At 44.9% G+C, this 27947-nt stretch overlaps 5 protein-coding genes across 5 annotated transcripts; 3 read left to right on the top strand and 2 right to left on the bottom strand.

The window, feature by feature from the left end:
* Window positions 1–730: 730 nt before the first annotated feature.
* Window positions 731–1442, top strand: EDB91DRAFT_1349340 (uncharacterized protein; the record flags this gene model as incomplete). The annotated part of the gene is made up of 1 exon (XM_041326014.1): window positions 731–1442. The coding sequence occupies exon 1, from the start codon at window positions 1074–1076 to the stop codon at window positions 1440–1442; it is 369 nt and encodes a 122-aa protein (XP_041173529.1). The 5' UTR covers window positions 731–1073.
* Window positions 1443–1540: 98 nt separating this feature from the next.
* EDB91DRAFT_720948 (MFS general substrate transporter) lies at window positions 1541–4504 on the bottom strand. Its single transcript, XM_041328196.1, has 23 exons — window positions 4468–4504; window positions 4047–4197; window positions 3918–3994; window positions 3851–3865; window positions 3770–3798; window positions 3687–3716; window positions 3617–3635; window positions 3549–3568; window positions 3472–3495; window positions 3340–3414; window positions 3249–3289; window positions 3162–3194; window positions 3030–3109; window positions 2929–2977; window positions 2803–2874; window positions 2672–2748; window positions 2572–2614; window positions 2491–2515; window positions 2425–2439; window positions 2318–2376; window positions 2074–2266; window positions 1890–2023; window positions 1541–1833 (listed from the first exon to the last, which is right to left on the bottom strand). The coding sequence occupies exons 2-23, from the start codon at window positions 4090–4092 to the stop codon at window positions 1640–1642; spliced, it is 1350 nt and encodes a 449-aa protein (XP_041173528.1). The 5' UTR covers window positions 4093–4197; window positions 4468–4504; the 3' UTR covers window positions 1541–1639.
* Window positions 4505–5937: 1433 nt separating this feature from the next.
* On the top strand, window positions 5938–8434 carry EDB91DRAFT_1305767 (uncharacterized protein; the record flags this gene model as incomplete). The annotated part of the gene is made up of 6 exons (XM_041325041.1): window positions 5938–5989; window positions 6052–6473; window positions 7225–7913; window positions 7968–8056; window positions 8079–8295; window positions 8345–8434. Coding segments are annotated over exons 1-6 (1549 nt in total), but the record flags the coding sequence as incomplete, so codon positions are not given.
* A 12355-nt stretch (window positions 8435–20789) lies between these two features.
* EDB91DRAFT_1085036 (uncharacterized protein) lies at window positions 20790–21571 on the bottom strand (the record flags this gene model as incomplete). Its single annotated transcript, XM_041315839.1, has 5 exons — window positions 20790–20851; window positions 20916–21058; window positions 21163–21230; window positions 21273–21358; window positions 21454–21571. 5 exons carry the CDS (start codon window positions 21569–21571, stop codon window positions 20790–20792), a joined length of 477 nt encoding a protein of 158 aa, XP_041173526.1.
* Window positions 21572–26494: 4923 nt separating this feature from the next.
* EDB91DRAFT_1085035 (uncharacterized protein) lies at window positions 26495–27947 on the top strand (the record flags this gene model as incomplete). Its single annotated transcript, XM_041315838.1, has 9 exons — window positions 26495–26580; window positions 26652–26794; window positions 26846–26907; window positions 26967–26986; window positions 27071–27125; window positions 27181–27241; window positions 27365–27491; window positions 27552–27821; window positions 27902–27947. The coding sequence occupies 9 exons, from the start codon at window positions 26495–26497 to the stop codon at window positions 27945–27947; spliced, it is 870 nt and encodes a 289-aa protein (XP_041173525.1).

Below are 27947 nucleotides of genomic sequence, written 5' to 3'. Positions count from 1 at the left end.
CAGTAGTGCAACGTTCGGTGTGCTTGCGCGAGAAAAAGAATGTTCCCGCAAGCCGCTTTTCGACATTCGTCTGCTCTGTCACTTTCAGACCTCTCATCTTTTCAGCTACAGTGAATGCAACGGCAGACTTTCCGACCCCCACCGTGCCATGGAGCCAAATAAGTCGACTCTTCTCTCGGTCGTCCAATAATGTGTGGATGTGATTGAGAAGGTTCACCCGAGTCCCTTTCAAACATTTCGGATGGGGCTGGCGTTCACGGGAGTCAAATTCGGCACCCTTGACGGCGAGCTGGGACAGCCTCTCCCAGGTTCCTTCAAACGATCGAGGATCTGTTTACATGTGGTCAAAGAGAGAGAGGCACGAGAGATGTTACTGACATTGATCCTGACTCATTCAGGACAGTGATACAAATTGTGTGATAGAATGGAACAACTCAGAAAAGTACTATGTAGCTGCGTTCAAGGGTGTGGTTAAAATCATATGGGCGATGTTTATCTTGAGGGATCACGTACAAAGATTCGAATTTTGGATTGATTGGAGGCAAGCTGTACGTTGTGAAAAGGCTTAGGATTCCAAACAATTAAGATGTGGAGCGATGGATGAGTATGGTGGTGGAATAGGACGAGTGGGTGCTCGTCTGGCTGCAGCAGGATAGTGATGAAAAGAACGGTCCGGTGCTTTCCGGGACCAGCGGACCTTTAATCCTTGCTCCTGTCTGTCGCTTACTTTGGTTCTAATGTCAAGTTTCAACAACACCTACATAATCGTCTGCTGGCTAATATCCAGTAAAGGGGAACAATACGGGACTGTGGTGAGTGCTCAGTCCACATCGGCCAATGCACAGCTAGACAGGAGCACCATCGGTTCAACCGTTAGCATGCTACTCTCCAGAGATTGAATATAAATCGACAGATATGTAATATTGTGGGCACTGTGGACCATATTTTTGAGCTCACTATAGCTATTCGGTCGCTTCAGCGTGGGCTTCCACTTCTAACAAGACCAAACATCTTCTCCCCATGCGACCAAGCCATGTACTTTCCGTCGACGCACGCATGATACCACAGAAGAAATGCACGCTGAATCTCATATGGAACCGACGCCAGAACTGCGCAGCAAATATACAGATACCAAGATACCCCCTAATGCAACGGATGAGAAACGGACACTGTCTTTCGCCGGTATGATCCAGCGAACGCTTGCGCAGCTCCAGCCTCAAGGCATCATGCCCAACATGCCCAACATACCCCAGCTTCCTCTTCCGCATCTACTCGAGATGCCAGCCGTCCTCTGGGGCGCCCCCGCAGATCCCGATGGCACTTCCTATCTTCGTCCCGATAACAGAGTAGCCGTTCCCCGGCGACAAGTGGCCAACTTGAAGTCTCTCAATGTCTGGAACTGCCAAAGCCACCCTTGCTTAAGTCCCACAGCCGTCATTTGACATGTCTGGTAGTAGTGGTATTACTGCCAGTATCTACCATTCTCGATGGTCTTTATTTGCAGGACTAACTACATGATACCCCGAGGATACCTCATGCTCAGTTGGCGTAGGCTTGGTTCCAAGAAGACAATAAATATGATTGGTAAAACACGTCGCATCCTCGATACCAAGTCATGAGGTTATACCGTCGTTATCACTTACAACGTGTATCTAAAATCAGGCGCACGATCTCCCAACTCCCGTAATTCCTCGTCCGAATATTGCACTCTCTCTCCCCGTTCTATCACTAGGCGCTCTGCAGCATCGCGCTGTGCGTTGATCCTCTTGTAACGGAAGACGATAATTGGTAAAACTACGAATCCAATCCCGACTAACATCAGTTCCAGTGCGTCTGAAAAACAGCGGGTCAGCAGGCGCGAGTGGCAACGAAGTAGGATTGAGACTTACGCCCGAGAATAAACCGAGGCGAGTCTTGCGATCGATAAATGTTGGATGCGATCGCACCACTGAAGTTTCCGATGCCGATTTGGAGGGCCATGCCGACACCTCTCTTGTACTGGCCGGAGAGATTGTTCCCGAGCCTCCATTACCATGTGTTAGCTTGGTCATAACGCGACTGACAATGTCGTACCAGGAAATTACGCCTGGTGTCGCTGCATAGCTACCAATCACAATAAAGAAAGTCCCAAAGTACTTGACAGCATCGGGTGCGGTGGAAATATTTATTGAAAAGCCGATGAGACACATTACAAGGCCGGCAAGAATGAAGGGGGATCGCATCTTCAACTTGTCCGAGTAATATGCGAAAACGAGCAATGTGATAGCTAAATGCAACGGGTTAACGCGCTAGATTGCAGATGGGTAAGAAAACTGACTTGCGGCGACATATGGCGGCACAGTGAGCAACTGGCTGATCGGTGTGCTGTATCCGAAGCTGAATGTGATTGAGCACATGTATGACAATCAGCTTGGGGTAACAGACCTCTGGATGATAGTTCTGGCACCAACATCTTTAATACCATCTTCAAAGATCTAGCAACTGACTTACGGGAGAAACAGGGTTATACCGTACACTAAGAGTGCGTCAGATCAGCGTTTGAGATCTCCAAGCTGTAAAGGTGTCACTTACGAGGTCCGATGATTGAGAAGAAAACGAGGATATGAAGCCAGACCTAATCAGTTAATTGAGGCGCATTGCACGATGACACTCGTAATAATGCGTATCTTACCTGCCAGTCCCCGAATGCGGCCCAGATGTGCCTCACCGCAAACCTCTCTTCCTCGCCCACTGACGAATTGTCGTATTCTTAAAAGAAACCTAAATCACATCCGCACGCTCAGGATCTGCCACTGGACTTACTCTTCTTCCAGACAACAAAAGCACGTTCTTCCGGGGTCAAGAACTCAGCTGTGTCCGGAAAGTCTACCAACACTGAGTGATCATATACGTCAGCCCTCTGTGTGATTGAATACGTGGTGCACTCACCGAAAAGAGCAATGATGGCTACGACTATCGTTGCAAGGCCTTCAAGCAACTGCATGCAAAATTTGAGCATAACTTCGGTCTTTGATCATAAATGAACTCACGAAGATCCAAGACCACCCTTCGAGTCCCGCCATGCCATCCATGTGACCAATCGCAAAGGCGAGTAAACCGGAGAAGGCACCTAAATTTTTCTTTTGCTATTAAAGTCCCATGAACATAGTGAGACAACGCACCCGCAATTGTTGCAGCGCCGAAAAACAAGCCAACTGGCAGAACACTTCAACATGCCAAAACAGACAAGTAGATGTGGGATAGCTTACTTCGATATTGTAGCATGTGTCTTGGATACCACAAAGTAAGACTGCAGATACATCAGCAGAATTCTGCACGTAATTCTTGAATTATACGCACTAATAAGTCACACCAGGGAACAAACCTGCCTCAGCAAAGCCAAGACAGGCTCGCACTCCAACAAGCTGAGGGTATCTAACACGCAAGGTCAACATCAAGTGAAAAATATGGCGAGAATTTGCGTAATCTTACGTCTTCACTAAACTCATGAGCGTCCTGGCGATAGATCCCTCAGAATTTTCAGACTATGTCATGACTGATTGACGCACATGACTATCCCCCAAATGAACTATCGTATGTCAAACGAATTCAGCACACATGATACTACAAGACCTACACTGATTGCTGGAAGCCATCTACAAAATGAATTATTCACGCAGCATTCAAAGGTTGACATAACCACTCGCCTGGATGGTCTGACTACTTTGAGAACAAGGCTAAAGACTGCAATCAGGGCGTAGACAACCAACAACTCGGGCCCCATACGAACTTAGCGGGGCATTCAAACAGGCCGTATGGCTTCATGGTCTTTCAGAATATACCGACAATTCGTCAGCATAACGACACTTACTATGAAGAACATCGTCTGCGTCCAGCCGTAAGATGATAATTCGGTGAACAATACACATGTTGCATACCAGTGCTATGTTATATCTGTTTCCTGTGAGGTCAAGCTGAGTGACGAGCCCGTCCAACTTCGCATTACCGATGTTACCTGTTTGGAAGTAAGGAACGCATTATATATACCTACTACGACAACCACGCACCTCTGTCAAGGAAAGACAGCAGGTACATCAAACTGAGGATAGGCATCAACCGTAAGTCAATCTTTCTCCACAGTTTCCTCTCCTGTTCTGGCGTCAGCGTTGGCACATTTTTGAGACTTGGACCTAAGTCCTCCAGCCGCTCCTCATCATGCTGCTTGTGTTCGGAGCGGATAGAGTTCGGGTGATCAGCGGGAACAGTATTCGCAACGTACGTCATGGCGAGACAGCAGGAAGGAAAAAAGGGCAGAAATCCTTCCCTGGTAGACGTGCGACTTGGGGCCTGGGGCTTTACGAAAAGGTTCGCGGCGAGTTCGGTTGCACAGACATTGATAGGAATCACTTTAGGGCAGTACGGTACGGACACCTGATCCTATGATTATACTTACTGCATTAAGTAGCAGGATCCGAGATGATCATAGGCCTAAGTACCCAGGCGAACATCCCTTTGACAACCGATTAGATCAGATCAGGTTAGCTTGGTCGCGCAAATTCCATTTCTGAAGGTTCCCATCAGCCCTTCCATCTACGCTATCCCCCATCGCGTCCGCAAATGAATTGAAGTACGCTTGTGTCGGTCCTCCCTTATCAATTCGACCTTTCGTCAGATCAGTAGGACCAGTACATAATTGAAATTCATTTCCACAGTTTCCGAGTAGCTTCCTATCAGCCAACAGGATCTCTGAGGGTGAATGGTTCAGGAAGGCCGGAGCTTCATATAACAGCGATCACGCCTCGTGGAGTTAATGGCACACTGTAGGCGTCAATGAACATTCACTCACTACCGACACGCGCGACGACAGAAAACGCGGGCGGTTACACAAGCTGACCCTCGTGATACGCATGAATTCTCTTCATGTAAGGAAGCGCTGGAAGCGCCGAAGTGTAACTGTGATTTTGAAGTACACAAGGAAGGAGCAGAGTGCCGGACAAGTTGAGTAGTAGAGTGTGTAACTGTAAAGGTGCACTAAGTGACGCGTATTGGCTTTGAATTCTAATATGAACAAACAACACTTGCAACCAGCTCGACCATATTTAATGCTGGTCTACTCAGTTCCTGTTTTGACTCGCAACTTGGGATGAGTGATACGAAATTATTGCTCGCGATTTAACTCATAGAATGCAGGCGACTTCGAGCCTGACGGATCTCGCGCCTTTGTGTCTGGATGTCAAGGCGCTAAACCGAAGACTACTTGACCCAACTCCAGACGATTGGATTGGTGCCAAACCTAAGATCCCCCAGCCATCCTCCATACGGATACGGTGCGGTCTGTCGATGTAGCAATCGGGGACGTTCTGTGAAGTATTTAGGCTGCTTCACACAACCCAAAGACAGGACTCACAATCGGGCGTTTGTGTTGTGAATACGACAGGGTGTGATGGCACCATGGACGAAGATACCGTAGTTGACAGCAAGCGCGATACCTGTTACAGTCACGCCTACTAGTAAGTACTTAATTAAAATTCATCCTCCACCAAATCACCCAGTTCGAGGCGCTCAATGGCGGTGTGCTGTAGCCAGCACCCTACAAACCACACGTAAAGAAGGTGCAGAACATATCGTTTTTTTATATATTACCACAAATCATGAGGCCTGGAGGCCTAATAAGCCCATATCGAGACTAATACAGCTAGCAGGAGCGCGAACTTTGTACTAAGCGATTAGGTGGAACAGGACGTTTCGACAAGTTAGTACATTGATATTGGAACGTTGAATGTTGACTAGCGGCACTCCCCGAAATTGCTTCATTCCAATGAACTCAGCTGTGGAGATGTGATTCAGTTTCGAAGTACTGTTTATTGAGGTGATGTGACAACGAGGTATGTCAAAGGTGTGTTAAATCGTATTTAAGATGCCCCAGTGTGGCCATAATGTGCTGACCCTCTACACCATGACCTCTCTTATGGCAGCTTCTTCCCTACCAATGGAAAAAGATTGGAAGACTGTGAGTACATCTAGTCTTCTTGCAGATGACGCACTCCCTGACACCGACTCGATGATATCTAGTCCACTACTGTGACTAGAAACCATTTCTATAACCCCGGTCTGACGAATCGCACATATGTCCTCGCTGGAGTGGCATTCTCGGCTATCATCAGCTGCTGTTGCATCGTTGGAGGCACTGTTATTATTTCTACTCGCGGACTTTCGGGTATGGTTCATCTGCTGTCGGAGGATGACAGCAATCTGCAGTTACAGATGCTGTGCCTGACACTAAATTTCATCGTCACTGTATGCACGGAGTCTATAGGCTTAATGCACGGTATCTCGTTGCGCTCTGCACTAGCCTCAGAGTCCCGGCTTATTTTCAGCACGAATCTGCGCCTTATAACCGCAGCTCGCAGATGGCTCAGCCCAAACGGTGCTCTTCTTAATGGTCTCATGACCGTCCTCCTCATCATATCCTACACCTCAGTCTCACTCGCCTGGTAAGAGTTTGGGGGCATCATAGGGTTCCCTCTCCTCGTTCACAATATCCTGGCAGTATGATATATCATTTACTGTCATTGAAGTAAATCCGTGATATATCCCTGGAGTCGGCTTACCAAGGCAAATAGTTTAGATGCCATTACAAATGATATATCACCATGTACCCAATATGCACTGCCGCAATTTTGGCAATTTTGAAACTCAGCTTTTGTCATTCCAGGCATTTGGTCACCTCCTCATGTCAGGCCTTCTCACACTATTCCCACACTCCGCATTTTCGCATTTTTAGCCACCTTACTCCACAACACCCAAAACATGACCCAATATGGTACATCCCCACAATTTCAATTATTCCCACCCTCCCCCTACATCATTGCAGCTTCACCACCACACCACAATAGATCCCTGTGCATATATATACTAAACTGCTACTTATATATGCACAGGGATCTATTGTGGTGTGGTGGTGAAGCTGCAATGATGTAGGGGGAGGGTGGGAATAATTGAAATTGTGGGGATGTACCATATTGGGTCATGTTTTGGGTGTTGTGGAGTAAGGTGGCTAAAAATGCGAAAATGCGGAGTGTGGGAATAGTGTGAGAAGGCCTGACATGAGGAGGTGACCAAATGCCTGGAATGACAAAAGCTGAGTTTCAAAATTGCCAAAATTGCGGCAGTGCATATTGGGTACATGGTGATATATCATTTGTAATGGCATCTAAACTATTTGCCTTGGTAAGCCGACTCCAGGGATATATCACGGATTTACTTCAATGACAGTAAAATGATATATCATATTGACACTATGGCCTGCCTCGTTCTGGGAATCGCACTTCTTCTGCAGGTGGCGATCGCATTTGCAGGGATGCGATCCATCGAAATATTGACGTGGAGCTCCTCACCTTTTGACCTCATCACTGCTCTAGTACACCACGCACAGTTGACTCCAGTGTCTTCCCGGTGCATGCGTGGCGTGGTCGACCTGGATATAGTTGAAGGTCCAGCAAAACCATTAGAGGTACAGCCATCAGCGTGGAATGCTCACCGTAGCATCCAAAAAGTTGTATTGTCTCTTTGGGTGCTCGTCGTGGCATGTGCTGGATGGGCTGTGTTTGTCAGGTGCAAACAGAACACCCCCACTCCGTCCAAATCGTGGTCATTCACTGACTGGAAAGTTGGTTATTCCTTCATCTACACTATCATGCCCTCGGGGGGTGTCAGTGTTCAGACGTGGATCGTGGCCATTGTCATCCAGGCGGTTATCCAGGGACCATTGACACTTGGGCTGCATTGCTCGGACCTCATTGTGAACATCATTCAAAATGAAATGCAGTGGAGATGTGCTGCAACAAGGAATGGGCTTCACATGATGAACCCGCTGAAGGCATTTCTCATGAATCGCCTCGGTCTTGTCCTTTTTGTCCTGAAGTTTATGCTATGTGCGTCATTCACGATTATCGTTGATTGGTTTTCTTGAACAATTAATGTTACAGACTGGATGTTTGGGCTGTCATTCTTCTTCCTGTTTTCCTCCTCAAAGGTCACAATTGGGGATCTCCGTGTAATCATGTATGTAAACCAGGTTTGCATTTACTGTCCGACAGTCGCTACAACATCCTCACACACTCGTGCAGATCTCCAACTTATGTATAGCACTGTTGATATTTGCATGTGTCTTCACTTCCGCCTCACTGCGCCAACCACACGGCCCCCAGCCAGCCACATACGGGCACCTCCAGACGCTCGCCAACCTTGTGGATGAGTGGTTGCCTATGATGTGGTGGGGTCATAAGGAGGATGGGACCCCGTATTGTCATGCTGGTATGGCATTTTCATAATCACGAGGATGCTGTATTGACACTCTTAAAAGGGACGAGCAATCATCCACTGCTGGGTGTGAAGATGGACTGTGTTTATGCTGGTTCTGATGTCGTGTCCCATCCAGCCATCCCAGGAGAAGTGCCCGCTGTTGAAAAGGCATTTCTTGATTTATGATTCACTTTTATTGAGTCGGGCTGATGATACATTTAGTGACGGTGCGCACGGCTAACCACACCATCAAATGAGACATCTTCGTGCTGTTTGCCGTGCAGGTAGCTCAATATGTCGTCATATCATAGTGGGCCACAGTGCAGCACTCTTTTCAGCTTTTATGATTTTCGCCTTGACTATACTTTTGACTGATCTACTTGGTCGATAGTGCGGATCTTTTTTAAAAAATCAGATACCATATATACCATTCTCACATCTCCAAGTTTACATGATATCCATATTTCTCTAGCTGTACAAGTTACATTAGCGCAAAATGTATGACTAGTACTATTTCGAGTCTGATTCTGAGACATGCTGCTACCGACAAGACAGGTTATGGCTGTACGTCTCGTACCTTGGTGTCCGAATCTGCCAACAGCTTCATTGTCATTTTCATTCCATGCTTAATGCAACCGCTATGTTTCAGTACAACCAATTTTTCTTCCTTCCTTTCACTTCCTTCTCTAGAGCATCAGGGCTCGACATTGCACCTGCAGACCTCTCATAAAGAGATTAGGCAATTGCTTCTTAGTCTCACACTGAGTGGCACCCCAAGTAAGACCCTGGACACCCCTCGAGGTCATCGCGCTCAACAGCACCAATGATGCCCTTTGGCGTCCCCATTTGCTCTCAAATCTATCTGGTTTTTCACCTGAACTCACAAAAAAACCCCTTCAGATAACTATCCTAAAGGCCATTATGTAAGAATATGAGATGATGAAGAGTGGAATAGATTCCTGTCAACAGTCAATACAAATTCAACACATGAAGTAGACTACTGTAACTAGATGGGTATATAAGCTGCCTGCCTGTTATGACCTGAGTTCACTGAATGGTAAAGTCAGACAACAACCACTAGGACTCGGTCACAGATGATGATGAGAACAAGATGGATTTGAGCGTGAACGTCTAGGTCTACTACAACTGTAGAGAACGAAAAGGTTAAGTCTAAGGAGTACTTACGCTAACTAACCTACTTATATACATAACATTGAATAGTAGATATCTGAGTGTGAAAGAAAATCAGCCAATGAGAAAAGAGTCGTACAATACTGCAGATGACTGATTATGACATCATGATATATAAGCAAATGAGTAAGACAGCTACTAAATAGAAACCCAAGATCCGACTGATTCTTCTTTGGGAAGCGACATCGTTCTAGCCCGTGGAGTAGGGGAGCCAATCGGAGAAGCAATGGGTGATATGTGAAGAGGTGAAGATGTGACAGGAAGTGAAGTCACATGATTGGTTTGGTAACTAGAAGTAGCTGGAGGAAAACCAAGGAATGAAAAATGGTTCATGTTTGGAATTTGTGACATTACCCCCTTTCTAGAATGAGCGTCCTCGCGAATGTAAGATGGTCGGATATTTTTTTGTCTCCATTCAAGGAAACTGGGTGTCTGTAGAATTGGAATGACAGAACAAGTGATTCAGTGTGATTTTGGAGCATCAGGGTTCATGGCATAAAATTCGCTGACTAATCTGGGGGAGTTCTTCAGATTTTCCTCACTTTCCCATGTCGCCTCTTCCAATGGATACCCCTTCCATTGTACCTTGTATTGTAGCTGCCCTCTATGCCTTCTGCTGGATATTACTTTTTCTACTTGGTATTCTTCTTCTGATTGGACAATATCTGGGGGTGGATGTGTGGGGGTGATTCGAGGCGTCAGTGTGGAAGTTTTGTGGGGTGTGAGTAATCCCACATGAAATACCAGGTAAATCTGATATGATTGCGGCAATTTGATCCGGTAGTTTAACTTGCCTATTCGCTCAAGTATTTCAAAGGGGCCAAGACGGCGATCTGACAACTTCTGACTTGGACGCCGTTGTTTGATATTTTTGGCGTCTAGCCAAACCTTCTGTCCAACTTTCAATATAGGTGCATCTTTCACTCCATGATCATAGAAATGTTTCATCCAATCATTTGCTATTTCTAGCGTTGCCTTGGCTTCCTTCTGCACTTCTTTCATTTCGGCTACTCTCTCATCAGCTTGAGGGACGGTATTAGAGGAATTGGGAGCAATGATGAATTCGGGGTTATAGCCGTAGAGGGTTTTGAATGGGGAATGTCCAGTAGTTGTAATGGAATTGTTATGTGTAAATTCTGCAATAGGGAGCCACGATACCCAGTCATTTTGACGGTATGATGTGAAGAGTTGGAGATATTGTTCTACTTCTGCATTGACTCGTTCAGTTTGTCCGTCGGTCTGAGGGTGATACACTGTCAACATGGACCACTTGGTTCCTAGTCTTTTCGAAACTTCCTGCATGAACTTGGACACAAATTGTGTTCCCCTATCCGAAATCACCTTCTTCGGTGTTCCGTGCAACTTCCATACATGGTTGAGAAATAAGTCTGTGATTCCTTTGGAATTAACATCCTTGGTGGTTGGAGCAAGATGCATTTGCTTTGTGAAGCGATCAACAACTACTAGAATACTGTCTTTGCCTTGGGAGATGGGTAGATCGACAATAAGGTCACAGCTAATAGTCTGCCATGGTCCTTCTGGAATTTCGTTTGGCTTCAAAGGTCCGTGGGGTTTTGACGGTAACACCTTCATCTGCTTGCATCAATCACACCCATCTATGTAGTCATTGACCCATTTCTGCATCTGAGGCCACCAATAGTTCTGTGAGACAAATTCAAGAGTTTTGGCACGTCCCATGTGTCCTGCTGCAGGCGAGTTGTGGAAGATCTCTAACACTGAGTGACGTATTTCCTTATTATTGGGAACATAGACCAGTCCTTGGAACAAAATGAGTCCATCCTCCGTATTCCACTCTTCCAATCCTCTTCTCAACTGTACAGGGGCCTTCTTCAGAGTTTCGATAGCATTTTGGACTTCCGGATCTAAATTGGTGCAGTTTCTGATACGCTTCAACAGCAAATGTTCTCCTTCTATCAGAATCTGACCTCTTTTTGCAGCTTAAATATGGAAAAACTCGGGTTTTAAAAGCATGCGATCAGAATTATTGTTTTCTACCCCCCCTCTGTGGTCTGGCCTCCTGGACAGAGCATCGGCAGTGTCATTAACCTTCCATGGTTTGTGTTGCAGTGTGAAGTTGTACTCTGCAAGGAATAAGGACCACCTCGCTTGTCTGCGAGTTAACTTCTGACTTGTCATGAAGTACTCGAGATTCTTGTGGTCTGTCCAAATCTCTACCGGTGTAGGGAGTTATGTTACTCTGGGCTTGTATTGATGGTTTTTACTTAGTTTATGTACGCATTTTTACTGCTTATGTAAACAATCAATCTTCTTGAGCCACCACCATGAGCAGTGCTCTTTTGATTCACTTTTCTCTCTGAGCACTACCTAGCTCTAGTCCAGAAACCCTCTAGGGTCAAATGCACCTCCTTGCAGGTATAGCAGCAGGCAACAAAACCCAACACTTTCTGCACCCAGCAGAATTGTTGTACCCACACTGGATGAGGTGTGCCTTGCACATAATGCCTCCACTCCTCCAATGCACGGATGATAGCTAAAATTTCTTTATCGTTGATATCATAGTTCCTCTCTGCATCCTGCATTGATTTACTAAAAAAGGCCACCAGGTGCCATAGTCCGTCTTCTTCCAACTGAGAAAGTACACCACCAGTAGCATAGTCAGATGTGTTGCTTTCTATCTTTTGTTTTTTATTTGCATCTGGCATAACTAGCACTGGTGTGGAGGTGAAATTGTCTTTCAGAGTTTTGAAAGCCTTCTCTTGCTTATCCATCCATTCCCATGGTACATCCTTCCTGATGAGCTCATTCATGGGTCTGGCAATGTTTGAGAATCCGAGAATGAATCAACAATAAAAGTTCGCAAATCCCATAAATCATTGAATGTCCTTCACACAGGTAGGAGTGGGCCATTCCTGAACTCCTTTAACCTTGACCGGATCCATAGAGACGTGTCCATCTTTAATGATCAAACCAAGAAACTCTACTTCTTTCTTTTCAAAGGAACATTTCTCCGGTTTGAGATAGAGGTCATTGTCCTGCAGTCTCTGTAGTACCTTGTGCACCACTTTCCTATGCTTCTCTACATCATTGTTGGTGAAAACCAAGATGTCGTCAATGTAGACTACAACTGACTTTTCCTTTCTTTAGATCTTGGAAGATTTGGTCCATCATAGTTTGGAAAGTAGCTGAGGAGTTCGTCATGCCAAAGTACATTACGACTGGTTCATGATGTCCAAAAGGGGTTCTGAAAGCGGCCTTCCACTGGTCTCCTTCTTTCATCCTAATATTATTGTAACCCCATTGAACATCCATTTTCAAAAAGAGTTTTGCACCAGAAAGACGATCAATAAGATCCTGAGAACAAGGGAGAGGGTATGCATTTCGGATGGTTTTCTCGTTCAACCTCTGATAGTCCATGACAGGGTCTGAGCTTTCCATCTTTCTTGGCAACAAAGAAGAAAGGAGCTGCTACTGGAGATTCGGAATCTCTCAGTCATCCTAAATCATATTCTTGTTTGAGCCACTTCTCACATGCTTCGTTTTCGATGGGTGACAGAGGATATGCTTTCGCATTGGGAGGAAGATCATTAGGATCCTTGAGATCTACTTTATGATCCCACTTCTTAGACTCGGGGAATCAAGTAGATTCTTCTTCGGAGAAGACCTTGAGGTAGTCATGGAGCCACTCTGACACCATCTCTTCTACAGGCTTCTTTTCCTTCTTCTTTCCCTCTTGTTGAGCTAACTCTGATGCTACAGAGCTTTTGTATCTAATCCACACATTTTGTATTGAATCCTCATCTTCGACCTCCTCAATCATAGGCACATTCTTGGTAGCTCTGTGTCCAACAGTAGTAGCAAGGTCTGATTGTTCTTCCTTCTCAAGCCTGACATGTCTTCATGATTCATGTGACAAAGGCGAAGAGTTGAAGCTTGTCGACTGAATCCAATGATGGATAGAGGCTTCCTCAATATCCTCATCTTCGTCATCTTCTGCTGGTATCAACTCGGGCAACACCGAAGGGATCGAAAAGTTTGTGGCTTTTCATTTCTTCACCTTGGTCTTTTTGTCCTTGACCTTGGCTTCTTGACATTTAACCGGACAACGGTCTAATGCCACCTTTCCCGCATTCCAATCAATACTGGGGTTGTGGTATCATAGCCAATCTACTCCAATGATGACATCATCGGTTCCTAGATCTGTGATCAGAAAGGCTACTTCTTCCTCATGATCCCCTATTGTGAGCTTCAAATCTACATAGCTTTTGATTGGTCCTGTGGAATTTTTGGTTCCATCGATATTGCAGACCGGCAGTGCTTGCAACAACTGCTTGGTTTGGACTTGGTTCTTTTCTACAAATCTTTCACTGATGAAGAGATTTGTTGCTCTGCAGTCTACTAGAGCATTAACAGCTGCTTTCTTGTGTTTTCCTTCCAATGTAACTGGCATGTAAAAATGTACTCGTTTATTTCCAGAACAAACTTCTGATACTTCTGTAAACCTAATTGCTGAGTCACTGAGAATGGAAAAACAATTCTGATCTAAGTTTGCAGTCAACTTCGATCTATCTAAAAACCCTTCTTCTCTAGGTTGTACATGGTAGAGAGGCAGATCCTCTCATTTACAATGCGGTTAATATCTTCCAGTGTGAGTGTCATATACTGGATCTGAGCACCTCCAATACCACCTGTGAACATCCCAACCACTAGTCCGACCCCCTGTTTCCCCGTCCGCTCCATCCCTCCTTCTCCAACAATGCATGAAGTGCATTTCAGTAGGACTCGCCCTGCTACCTCCAACACTATATCCCATACCTCCAGATCTGGAACTCTGGAACTCCTCCACTAAAGTCTGGTTCTCCATCCTGTTATTTCGCCCAGCACTCCGCCTTCATCTCCACACTCACCCCTAACTCCTTTTAGATTAGCTATTGCTCTGGTTACCGGTTATGTTCCTTTTCCGCTATGCTTACTGATCCGTCCATTCTTACTTCATTTCTGACCTCACTGCTTTGATCTGTTACACTTACTAATAGACTTTCCACATGCTTTGTACATAGCCCTTACCTTTGCTAACTTTTTACTTACTTGATACCTACAGTATATAAGCTCCTGTAATACTCTGGAACTCCTCAGTTCGAATATCACCTTAATTCCTGCTCATTCCTGCATCTCCGGACTTGAGCTTGGTCTCTTGTCAATCTCTGAGTCTTAGGATTGATTCCTTTGACTGTACCTCCGACTCATCATCTTAGTTCTGCTCATTCCTGCAATCTCCAGACTTGAGCCTCATCTCTTGTCCACCTCTGAGTCTTAGGGGTTAAACCTTAGGACTAATTCTCCGGCTCTACCTTAGGGTAGTCCAACCTCTGTTCTATTTCTACTCTGGACTTCCATAGTAGCCTTACTCCGTTCCCACATAGTCTTCCGGAGTTCCGCCGAACTCCACCGACATTTGTCCTCTGGAACTCCCTGGACTTCCGTTGGACTTCCCCTCTGCCCACCAGAAATTAAGGGCACGTACTTGGGTAAGGGGCGCAGCACATGAGCTGAAGCCAAAGCCCTTTGAGTAGTCTTTCCCTTGAGCACGACCTTAACAGTGAGCGGTTTCACAGCTGGAACTTCTTCTCCTTTGATGGCACGGACAGCTGGTCCTTTGCCCTTGTCAAGAGGCTTTCCTGTGCAGTTACGAGCCATGTGCCCATCTTCTCCACAATGGTCACATATTGCAGTAACATATCTCCGTATTATACGAGTGAACGGACGTGCATAATATCCCGTATGATACAGGCCAGCGGACCATGGGCCAAAGGTAGATATATCCTCGACTATGACGGATGGGCCGGGAGAGTTATTATTCCCGATGGAGATGGGTGGGCCCATGTAGGGAATATGTAGAGTAGATGAGTGGGCCGATGGACATGAATATTCAATAGACGGATGGGCCGAGGTAGTTGGATATTATGTAGATGGGTTTACCAAGGTAGATGTGTATCAAACAGCTGGGTATGTCAAGGGTGCTTGTTATCACATAGACGGGTGGGCCCAGATATATATCATGTTAGACGGGTGGGCCGACGAATTAAGATTATTTTGTAGATGGGTGGGCCGACATATTGGTATTATTTTGTAGACGGGTGGGCCAAGGGAGTGGTGAAATATTTATTATATATACGGGTGGGCTGAGGGAGCGGTAAAATATTTATTATATATACAGGTGGGCCGAAGGTAGTCGTATATTGCGTAGACGGGTAGGCCGACGTGGGGGTATATAATATAGACGGGTGGGCCGAGAGAGCAATTTATTAGATATTATATAGATGGGTGGGCCGAGGTAGTTGGATATCACATATACGGGTGGGCCCAGATACATATCATATAGACATATGGGCCGAGGTGGTAGTATATTATATAGACATATGGGCCGAGGTAGTAGTATATTATATAGACGGGTGGGCTGAGATGGTTGATATCATATCCACAGGCCGGGTAACATCTATCGAGTTCCAGGTAACTAATATCAACTTCCGGGTAACATCTATTGATGTCCGGGTAACTAATATTGACTTCCGGGTATTTCATAAATTGAACAAATCACCAAGTACCGAGTACCGAGTTCCGGGCATCGAGTTCTGGGCATTGAGCACCAAAACACAAAACTAAAATACAACATTTCATAAATTGAACAAATCACCAAGTACCAAGCACCAAGTTCCAGGCACCGAGTTCTGGGCATCAAGTACCGAGTGCCGAAACCCAGCACTCGGCACTCGGTACTCGATACCCGGAACTCAGTACTCGTGCTGAATATATTGGTAGATCTTAACCTATTGATGTCATGAGACTATGGATAGACTCCCCTAGACAAGGGCTACAACTTTAGTTTTCATCGAAAAAGTTCCCACGGTCTACAATATCAAGTACCGAGCACCGAGCACCGAGTACCAAGCACCAAGCACCAAGCACCGAGCACTGAATACTTGGTACTCAGTACTTAGTACTCAGTTCCCGGTACTTGATACACAATGCTGAATATCTTGGTACTCAACTGAGCACCAAGCACCAAGCACCAAGCACCACGCACCAAGCACCAAGCACTGGGCACCGGGCACCGGGCACTGAGCACCAGGCACCAAGCACCGGGCACTGGGCACCAGGCACCGAGCACCGAGCACTGAATACTCAGTACTTGGCACTCGGTACTTAGTACTCAGTTCCCGGTACTTGATACTCAATGCTCAATATCTTGGTAGATCTTAACCTATTGGTGTCATGAGACTATGGATAGACTCCCCTCGACAAGGGCTACAATTTTGATTTTTATCTACATAGTTCCCACAGTCAAAGTGCTTTCTTGAACCCTCCATTTGCAAGTATTTTGCTTATATCCTACCAGGATCTTAACCTATTGATGTCATGAGGCCATGGATAGACTCCCCTAGACAAGGGCTACAACTTTGGTTTTCATCGAGAAAGTTCCCACGGTCTACAATATCGAGTCCCAAGCACCGGGCACCAGGCACCAGGCACCAAGCACTGACTACCAAGCACCAAGCACTGAATACTCGGTACTCGGTACTTGGTACTCAACTGAGCACTGAGCACTGAGCACCGAGCACTGAGTACCGAGCACCGAGCACCGAGTACCGAGCACCGAGCACTGAGTACTGAGCACTGAGCACCGACTACCGACTACCGAGCACTGAGCACCGGGCAGATATTTATCTAAAAAGTTCCCATGGTCAAAGTGCTTTCTTGAACACTCCATTTGCAAGTATTTTGCTTATATCTTACTAGGATCTTAACCTATTGATGTCATGAGACTATAGATAGACTCCCCTAGACAAGGGCTACAACTTTGGTTTTCATCGAAAAAGTTCCCACGGTCTACAATATCGAGTACCGAGTACCGAGTACCGAGCACCGAGCACCGAGCACCGGGCAGATATTTATCTAAAAAGTTCCCATGGTCAAAGTGCTTTCTTGAACACTCCATTTGCAAGTATTTTGCTTATATCCTACCAGGATCTTAACCTATTGATGTCATGAGACCATGGATAGACTCCCCTAGACAAGGGCTACAACTTTGGTTTTCATCGAAAAAGTTCCCACGGTCTACAATATCGAGTACCGAGCACCGAGCTCTGAATACTTGGTACTTGGTACCTACTTGATACTCAGACCTCGGTACTCAGTATACAATGCTGAATCTCTTGGTACTCAACTGAGCACTGAGTACTGACTACCGAGCATTTAGTATATTGAGTATTGAGTATTGAGTACCGAACATTAAGTACTGAATATTGAGTACCAAGCACCGAGCACTGAATACTCAGTACTCGGTACCTACTCAATACTCAATACTTGGTACTTGGTACTTGATACTCAATGCTGAATATCTTGGTACTCACCTGAGCACTAAGCACTGAGTACTGACTACCAAGTATTTAGTATTTAGTATCAAGTACCGAGTATTGAGTACCAAGCACCAAGCACTGAATACTTGGCACTCAGTACCTACCTGATACTCAACACTCAGTACTCAGTAATTGGTACCTACTCAATACTCAATACTCAATACTCTGTACTCAGCACTGAGCACTGAGCACTGAGTTCTGACTACCAAGTATTGAGTACTGAGTATCAAGTACTGAGCACCGAGCACTGCATACTTGGTACTTGGTACCTACTTGATACTCAAGTACCTGTATAGTGTACCCTCCCTCAGATACATCATATCACTGGACCAGGACACCTACACGATCCTTCTACAGCAACAAAAATTGATAAATCATGTGTTTCACATTTCTCATGTTTTTGATTGTTCTATCCTTGCATAAATAATCCAATATATTCATATATCATTAGCATAGCATATATACTTGCTTTTCATGACCAGGATCAGCTCAAAATATGCTGTTGCTTTGAGATGGTGTATATACTTGATATTTCTACTGATAAAAGGCCCATATCTCTGAATTATTGAACTTTAATGATCAGACACCTAGAGTATATTTCACATATATTCAGTATGATGGATCTAAAATTACAGAAAGATCCACCAGGAATTGAGAGCTGGGGAAGTGAAATAGATAAGAAATTGAGTGTGGGAAACGTCAAAGCTCAAATGCCCCAAACATCGAAAATGGTCAGTTGGTGTATCCTTGGCTATGGGCAACCAATTCAAACACTTCTATGCCACATCCCTCCCACCAACACTCTACCCTCAGGGCAGTATGCAGTATAGGTTCCTTAGGTAGTCCACCATGTATCCTACACATTTTTAATGAAATCTTCAACCTGTATCATATATAAATGTGACTTTGTGTGAACAGATGTCAATTGTCACTTTTCACACGTATATTGTTTTGCTTGTCATTCACTCAATCCTGGATGGATCTTTCTAAGCCTTTAAGGCTATCATTTACCATGTGGGCTTTTGATCAGTAGAAATATCCCCTTTACATCAGATCTCAAATTTCCAGCCTAAATATCACTGATCCTTAGCATAATAAATGTAATAATGACAGTCTATGAGTAACTTGGATAATCTGTGTAAGGGTAGGGTGGTAAAACATATCAAAATGTCACAATTGTGATTTGTCAAGTGTTGTTCCTATGGAAGGATCATGTAGGTGTCCTGGTCTATCTATATGATGTATCTACTACCAATATACATAGAAATAGACCCCATACCTGGGTGCTTGGTGCTCAGTAGTGGGTACTCAGTGTGCTCAGTGCTTAGTTGAGTACCAAGATATTCAGCATTGAGTATCAAGTACTGGGAACTGAGTACCAAGTACCAAGTTTTGAGTATCGAGTAGGTACTGAGTACCGAGTATTCAGTGCTTGGTGCTCAGTATTCAATTTTATAGACCGTGGGAACTTTTTCGATGAAAATCAAAGTTGTAGCCCATGTCAAGGGGAGTCTATCCATAGTCTCATGACATCAATAGGTTAAGATCCTAGTGAGGTATAAGCAAAATACTCGAAAATGAAGGGTTCAAAAGTGTTAAGGTACATATTGAGTAGTGAGTAGGTACCAAGATATTCAGCATCGAGTATCAAGTACTGAGTACCAAGTATTGAGTATTGAGTAGGTACCGAGCATCGAGTATCAAGTACCGAGTCCCAAGTATTCAGTGCTTGGTGCACAGTGCCCGGTGCTCGGTACTCGATATTGTAGACCGTGGGAACTTTTTCGATGAAAACTAAAGTTGTAGCCCTTGTCTAGGGGAGTCTATCCATAGTCTCATGACATCAGTAGGTTAAGATCCTAGTAAGATATAAACAAAATACCTGCAAATGGAGTGTTCAAGAAAGCACTTTGACCATGGGAACTTTTTAGATAAATATCTGCCCGGTGCTCGGTGCTCGGTGCTCGGTAGTCAGTGCTCGGTGCTCGGTACTCGGTACTCGGTACTCGGTGCTCGGTACTCAGTGCTCGATGCTCGGTGCTCAGTTGAGTACCAAGATATTCAGCATTGAGTATCAAGTTCCAGGAACTGAGTACTAAGGACTGAGTACCAAGTATTCAGTGCTTGGTGCTTGGTGCTTGGTGCTTGGTGCTCGGTACTCGGTGCCCGGTGCTCGGTTCTCGGGACTCTATATTGTAGACCGTGGGAACTTTTTCGATGAAAACCAAAGTTGTAGCCCTTGTCTAGGGGAGTCTATCCATAGTCTCATGACATCAATAGGTTAAGATCCTAGTAAGATATAAGCAAAATACTTGCAAATGGAGTGTTCAAGAAAGCACTTTGACTGTGGGAACTTTGTAGATAAAAATCAAAATTGTAGCCCTTGTCAAGGGGAGTCTATCCATAGTCTCATGACATCAATAGGTTAAGATCTACCAAGATATTCAGCATTAAGTATTAAGTACCGGGAACTGAGTATATTAAGTACCGGAAACTGAGTACTAAGTACCGAGTACCGAGTATTCAGTGCTCGGTGCTTGGTGCTCGATGCTCAGTGCCCAGTGCTCGGTGCTTGGTGCTCGGTAGTTGGTACTCAGTGCTCAGTGCTCAGTTGAGTACCAAGATATTCAGCATTGAGTATCAAGTACTGGGAACTTAGTACCGAGTACCAAGTTTTGAGTATTGAGTACTGAGTATTCAGTGCTCGGAGCTCGGTACTTGATATTCTAGACCGTGGGAACTTTTTCGATGAAAACCACAGTTGTAGCCCTTGTCTAGGGGAGTCTATCCATAGTCTCATGACATCAATAGGTTAAGATCTACCAATATATTCATCATCAAGTATCAAGTACTAGGGACTGAGTGCCAAGTACCGAGTACTGAGTTTTGAGTATCAAGTAGGTACCGAGTACCAAGTATTCAGTGCTTGGAGCTTTTGATGGCAGGGATGGAGCCCACACCCTCGAAAATTGTGGATCCCTCTGACATCGAGGGTCTCATATTTGAGCTGAGCCAAGTTCAACTAGCCCTGGACCCATCACCTACTCCCCCAACTGCCGGAGACATTGTGGTGCCGGATGATCCATGCAACCTTTTCCCATAATACAATTCTGCTGATGACATGGATGTTGAGGTCAAGGTTGAAGTTGAAGGTGGTGATGAGGGTCATCTGGGTGAGGTTGAAATGTCTACATAATTTGGAAATCATTGAGTTCTGGGTAACATCTATTGACATCCGGGTAACTAATATTGAGTTCCGGGTATTTCATAAATTGAACAAATCACCAAGTACCGAGTACCAAGTTCCAGACACCGAGTTCTGGGCATTGAGTTCCAAGCATTGAGCACCGAAACACGAAACTAAAATAAAACATTTCATAAATTGAACAAATCACCAAGTACCGAGTGCCGAGTGCCGGGTTTCGGCACTTGGTACTCGATGCCCGGAACTTGGAACTCGGCACTCGGTGCCCAGAACTTGGTACTCGCTACTTGGTGATTTGTTCAATTTACGAAATACCCAGAACTCAATATTAGTTACCCGGATGTCAATAGTTGTTACCCAGAACTCGATAGACGTTACCTGGAACTTGATAGATGTTACCCAGAACTTGGTACTTGGTACTTATACCAATACCTAGGCCTATCTGTCTATATGATATGTATCTGGGCCCACCCGTCTGTCTAATATTACCCAACATCGGCCCACCCGTCTAGGTAAAATTCCCCACTTCGGCCCACCCGTCTATGTAATATTTCCCTATGTCGGCCCACCCGTCTATGTAATAAATAATTCACCTCACCCTTGGCCCACCCGTCTATCTAATATTAACCCACATCGGCCCACCCATCTATATAATAAATATTTCATCTCACCCTCAGCCCACCCGTCTATGTAATAAATAATTCGCCTCACCCTCGGCCCACCTGTCTACCTAATAATACCCCACATCGGCCCACCCGTCTAAGTAAAATACCCCACATCGGCCCACCCGTCTATCTAATATTTCCCTATGTCAGCCCACCCGTCTATGTAATAAATATTCCACCGCTCCCTCGGCCCATCCGTCTACAAAATAATACTAATACGTCGGCCCACCCATCTATATAATAATATTTGCTATACATCTCTCCTCAGGTCTATAATATTTGTCAATCCTACTCTACATATTACCCACATGGGCCCACCCATCTCCATAATAATATTTCTCCTGGCCCATCCGCCATCGTCGATGATATATATAACATCAGCATAGATGGGCCCACCCGTCAACATTGGGAATATACATAACATCGGCCCATAATCCGCTGGCCCGTATTACACGGGATATTATGTAGGTCGGGTGACCCGTATAGTACGGGATTTGTCACTGAAGGGGCTCCAATGGTAACACTTGAAATCTTGTCCTGGTTGTCCTTGAGGTCAGGGTCTACCTCCTGTCCTGGTTGCATCAATGTCCATTGCATTTCCACCCTGCGATGTGGTCTTGGGTGCTACTGGTGCAGATGTTGCAGCAGCACCTTGCCATGGGTGGTGCAGGGAGTTATGTTACTCTGGGCTTGTATTGATGGTTTTTACTTAGTTTCACTTGCCATTACTTTCCTTAGTTTATGTATGCATTTTTACTGCTTATGTAAACAATCAATCTTCTTGAGCCACCACCATGAGCAGTGCTCTTTTGATTCACTTTTCTCTCTGAGCACTACCTAGCTCTAGTCCAGAAACCCTCTAGGGTCAAATGCACCTCCTTGCAGGTATAGCAGCAGGCAGCAATACCCAACACTTTCTGCACCCAGCAGAATTGTTGTACCCACAGCGGCGGGGTGTAAAGTTCATCTTCCTCTCATCATCAAGTTCCTCTAGGTTCTGCCCAACTATGAGCAACTCCCTAATCAACCCCTCCAGAGTGTCTTTTCTGTTAGGGTGGACGTGAGCCAAGGAGTTCTTAACCCGTTGGTCTAGTCCAAAGTGAAGTTTGTGCATTAACTCATAGTCGGAGAAGTGACAGAAGGCAAGCTTCTGACGGAAGATGGAAATGTATTCCCCAATGGTGTGATTTCCTTGTTGGAGAGTTTCTAACTCTCTTGCTGCTTTCTCCTCTTTGTTGACGACGCTCCACATGGCCTTCATGTCGTTTCTGATGCTATCATAGGACCCGACCTTTCCGCTGAGGGCCATTGGTGTAATACTTTCTGCCCACTTTGCTGCAGGTCCTCGACAGAAAGAAATGAGGCAGGTACACCTCTGTTGTTCTGTTGCTCTGGGGTAACCTGTGAAGTATATTGCGAGTTGAGTGAGGAAGGTGTCAACATCAATGGAGTTCTTCTCTCCCATGAAGTCTGAAGGTTTCGCCATCTTCAGATCAGAGCCTGAAGTCCCAGATGTAGAGCCTGGGATCTTCATGGTAGACAAGTTCTGCAAATCCATGATCAGGTTCTCTGCGATTGTCACCCTGACCCTCAGGTCTGTGTTCTCGTCATTGGCTACCACTAAGTCATTGTTGAGAACATTGATCTCCTTCTGCATTTGGTCTATCAAGCATCTGGTGTAGTCCCTTTCTGCTTCTATGACGGCTTGGATTGCGGCTGAAATGTCCCAGTGGGTGATGGTACTCTCTCCAGGACCGGATATAGTGTGTGGTACAGAAAGGCCTTCGGTTGGGGTGATGGATGATTCTACATATGGTAATGGGTTGTTCCATCCTTGTGGCACTGGAGAATGGATTGCGCTCCTCGATGGAGTTGCTACTGGCGGTATCACTGCCGGAGCTGTTGTTACTTCTGTATTCTCTGAAGCGGCAATCCCAGTTTCTCCTAGATTCTTGGACATTGAAGAACAAACAGTTGTTGGCTAGACAGGAAGCATTGTCATGTAAAGCAAGAGCTCTAGCCTTGACAAGGTGGGATCTGTATGGCGGGGCAATGATGATAAAGGTGCGAATGCAGTGCGTGTAGCAGTTCATCAACCTAAGTAGAACTCAAGAGGAGTTCACGAAAGACGCGGTGAACTTTGGGTCTACTTTTAGCACCCTAGGTTCCTATCGTAATGTAGCTAGACTGTGAGAGGACAGTCGCGAGTGCCGTTCTGTTACGTAGAAAGCAGATATGTAGCGTACAGTTGGCAGGGTTTTGGGCCTAACTGCAGATGTGCAGAAACAGGACCTCAGTGTCTCTGATCCTGATGAACTGGCAGCCCATAGTAAGATGAGGGCCTGGCTCACTTCTACTAAAGAGTAATGTAAAGAGATTGGTATAACAAAACACGTCGGGGAATGATGATTGAATTTAAACGTAATCCGCAAGATAAATCTCAGCAGAATAGCACAATGAAGTTTGTCAAGAACGGCGACGTCCAAGACAAAGTTCGAGTTGGAGTGGTAAGAAGACTTAACCTAATGTTATGACCTGAGTTCACCGAATGGTAAAGTCAGACAACAACCACTAGGACTCGGTCACAGATGATGATGAGAACAAGATAGATTTGAGCGTGAACGTCTAGGTCTACTACAACTGTAGAGAACGAAGAGGTTAAGTCTAAGGAGTACTTACGCTAACTGACCTACTTATATACATAACATTGAATAGAAGATATCTGAGTGTGAAAGAAAATCAGCCAATGAGAAAAGAGTCGTACAATACTGCAGATGACTGATCATGACATCATGATATATAAGCAAATGAGTAAGACAGCTACTAAATAGAAACCCAAGATCCGACTGATTCTTCTTTGGGAAGCGACATCGTTCTAGCCCGTGGAGTAGGGGAGCCAATCGGAGAAGCAACGGGTGATATGTGAAGAGGTGAAGATGTGACAGGAAGTGAAGTCACATGATTGGTTTGGTAACTAGAAGTAGCTGGAGGAAAACCAAGGAATGAAAAATGGTTTGTGTTTGGAATTCGTGACACTGCCACGTGTACTACATGTGTCATACACAAGGACATTTGCTTGAATATTCCAACACATTATGTCTTTTGGACGCAGAAGTGTCAGTACTGGGCCAGGACCATCCAACTCTTGTGAATCCTCCCCAACCTGTGGTCTCAACACCTGAAAAACCAAAAGAACAGCAATTTCACAAGGAGATATCAAAGCAATGTCTAGCATTGTAAAAGACTCAGCCAGCAGGGGAAAGTATCTCTCCTCAACCCTTCTTGCCACAGTGTTTGAAGGGCCAATGGTGCACCATACATATTGGCAGGTATCTCTGGTGGCTAGCCAGTGGCAGCCACCACAGTCATGATCATGGCGATGGCTTGTATACCATATATGTCAAATGGTTTGCACTCACTCAGATACATAGAAAAGGGGTGGTGATCTTACCACTACACTCAGGAAGCACCACCTTTCTATCAGTAAAAGCTTGTATTTCTTCTTTGCAGGAAATACCTGAACAACACTTGGGCATTATTCGCCAAAGATGGTGGAATCCAGGACCCACCTGTACTTGACCAGGTGATGCATGATTGTATCTGGTAAGAGATGGATGGTTATGCATGGCTGTCTCTAATCCCTAGATGGGTGAACACCTGAGCCCTTATGCATAATGGATTCCCACCATGCATAATGCTGCTGGTAATGATCAGCTCCACTTTGGGTACCCACTTTGTGCAACACACAACCTATTTTGGTCACCACCTCATGTCAGGCCTCTTGTGACAACTCTTCAACAATAATAGTCTCAAAGCAATCAGACCAGGACTCAAACAACAAACAAAATGTAGGGGAGAAGAGTCACAATGTAACCATCTAGAAAAGTGTCTTAGAGGGGTTCAGTTTAGAGTCTTACGGAAGGGACATGAGCAATGGACATTAAGTAGATTCTCTATGGAAGGTACAAGAGGTTTAGACTGGAGAACTACTTACTACCTACTAGGGTCTATATACTATGGGAATTGTGCACAGACCAAGACTAGAAACGGTAACTAATTAAATAGGTAGGTGAGTGAGAAAGAGAAGTTTCAGGTATGAGGGTTTGGATCATGAATTCTGATAAGAGATCTGAATCTGAGAATGGAAGAGAAGAGATGGTGATTAAACAGAAGATCTATCTGAGAACTATCGAGAAAGGGTCGAAGGGGAAGATTGATTGTTGCATTGATTGGAGATGGAATCGGTGATGTGAAGGGAGAGATACGAGCATAGGGTACATGTGACTTTGTGACAGGAGGATGTTGTGAAGTGTGATAAATGTGACAGGTGTGAAGAGGTGAAGTGGTTATGTGACTTGGGTGCTTAGACTTAGACACAACATTGAGGTAGGAAAAATGATTTGTTTGGGGAACTCATGACACCTCTCCACATTACAGCTGATTGCAAAATTATGTGGAAACACAAAAGTTGAATTTGTGTCTTGGAAACATCTGAAGTAGGACCCTGTATGCACCGTCTGAGCATGCTGTGCAAGCCATTCAAGGTAGACTGTAGACGTGATGGCTTCACCTTCCACATCCCCTGAGCCAGAACTACCTCAATTTGAGACTGTCTTTGTTGTAAATCTCAATACATACACAAAAACTCGACAGAAAACAATGGCAAAATCAAAGTCAAGGAGGTGAAGTCTATGAAGGTGAAAGAAGTCATTTTTCATGTCTCTGAACCCAATTACCTTGACTTCCTCACAATTATGCTCGCAAAGCACAACAAATCCCTTTATAAGGTTACTGAGAAGAAAAGGTACACTTTCAAATACCTTCCTGGTGCTTCATGCAGGTATGTCAGTCCATGGACCATCTGATGTCATGGCAACCATGAGATCCACTTACTCAGGTGATCAATTATAGTTGCATGGAAGCCATGGATGTTGACAACAAGAATGATTATGCCAAGATGGTGAAGAACATCATTTCAGAGAAACTCAAAAAGGTCAAGATCTTCATTGATATGAAGAATGTCAAGAAACTGCCTGTTTCTACCCATGAAGCAAGTCTTCAAGACTTTGTGATACCTTAGCTAACAAAGAAACAGAGTTCTTCAGGAAATGCTGCCAGCCATGAAAGTGGAGAATCTGAGGATGAGGAAACTGTGCTTGTCACCAAGGTATTTCAACTGCAGAGAGAAATCTTGATATTTCGGCTGTTTAATGATGCTTCTTGCAGACTGGTGCTTCAGAGCTCAAGTGTGAGATTGCTCACTATCAATGACTTATCATCAAGAAGTAGGGGAATGACTATAACAACTCTATTATGTATATCCACTCAAGTGGTATGGAGATTCCTTGTACCCCAGCAATGGTGAAGGATTGGGCTTGTGCAATGGTAATTGAGTTATAGCAACTTTATGTGTCTTTAGTTGAACCTCACATTTTCTTAGTATGATGGTGAAGCTATGACTTCAATGCCACCAAATATTCCATCATTCAACCCTGTGAAACGTGAGCCTGCATTGCACCCAATGTGTCGTGCTGCATCAATGACATTGATGGCCCCTCCTGCACATCCAACTATAAGTGCCAGTGACATCACCTCACTCACTTCAATGCTTCTGTTACAGACAGTTCGAGATCTTGCCCATAACCAAGACCATGCTGCAATTCCTTCAACACCTCTGCCTACAGTCAATGCTTCTGTGCCTACCCATTCACCTATCATCTTGACACCATCAAAGCTTACTCACTTCTTAAAGTACGCTGAGCAGGAACTTGGTGTTAGTCATGCAATGGTGTATAAATCATCATTGTGTAGCATTGGAGCTGGACCAGACATCCTTGCAGAGATTGCTGACCAAGAATTTGCTTGCATTGGGTTGACCCCAGGTGACATCATTTGTTTGAAGAAAGAAAGTGTCACTTGGTGGAATGGCCCCCTTGTGAAGAATGAGCCAATTGACAGTACGAAGCATAAGTGTAGTGATACTACAGATTCTGAGATTCCTGAGGACAGGAGATACCAGTATGAGAAAAGATACCAATATGAGAAAAGATACCACAATGGAGGACATGCACGCATCAATGGGTGTTACGGCTGTGCTTATCTTGCTTCTTTTTCCCTTGATCCACGCTTACTATGCATGTCTCTTATCATGCTATATTTAGTTCGGTATTACTCAGATGCCTCATTGCTTACGCATGTGCTTACTGA

This window comes from Suillus paluster (genome assembly GCF_016628075.1).
Source record: "Suillus paluster strain FC165 chromosome Unknown EDB91scaffold_63, whole genome shotgun sequence".
In the NCBI taxonomy this organism is placed as follows: domain Eukaryota; kingdom Fungi; phylum Basidiomycota; class Agaricomycetes; order Boletales; family Suillaceae; genus Suillus; species Suillus paluster.
This window is presented reverse-complemented; position numbering and strand designations above follow the sequence as displayed.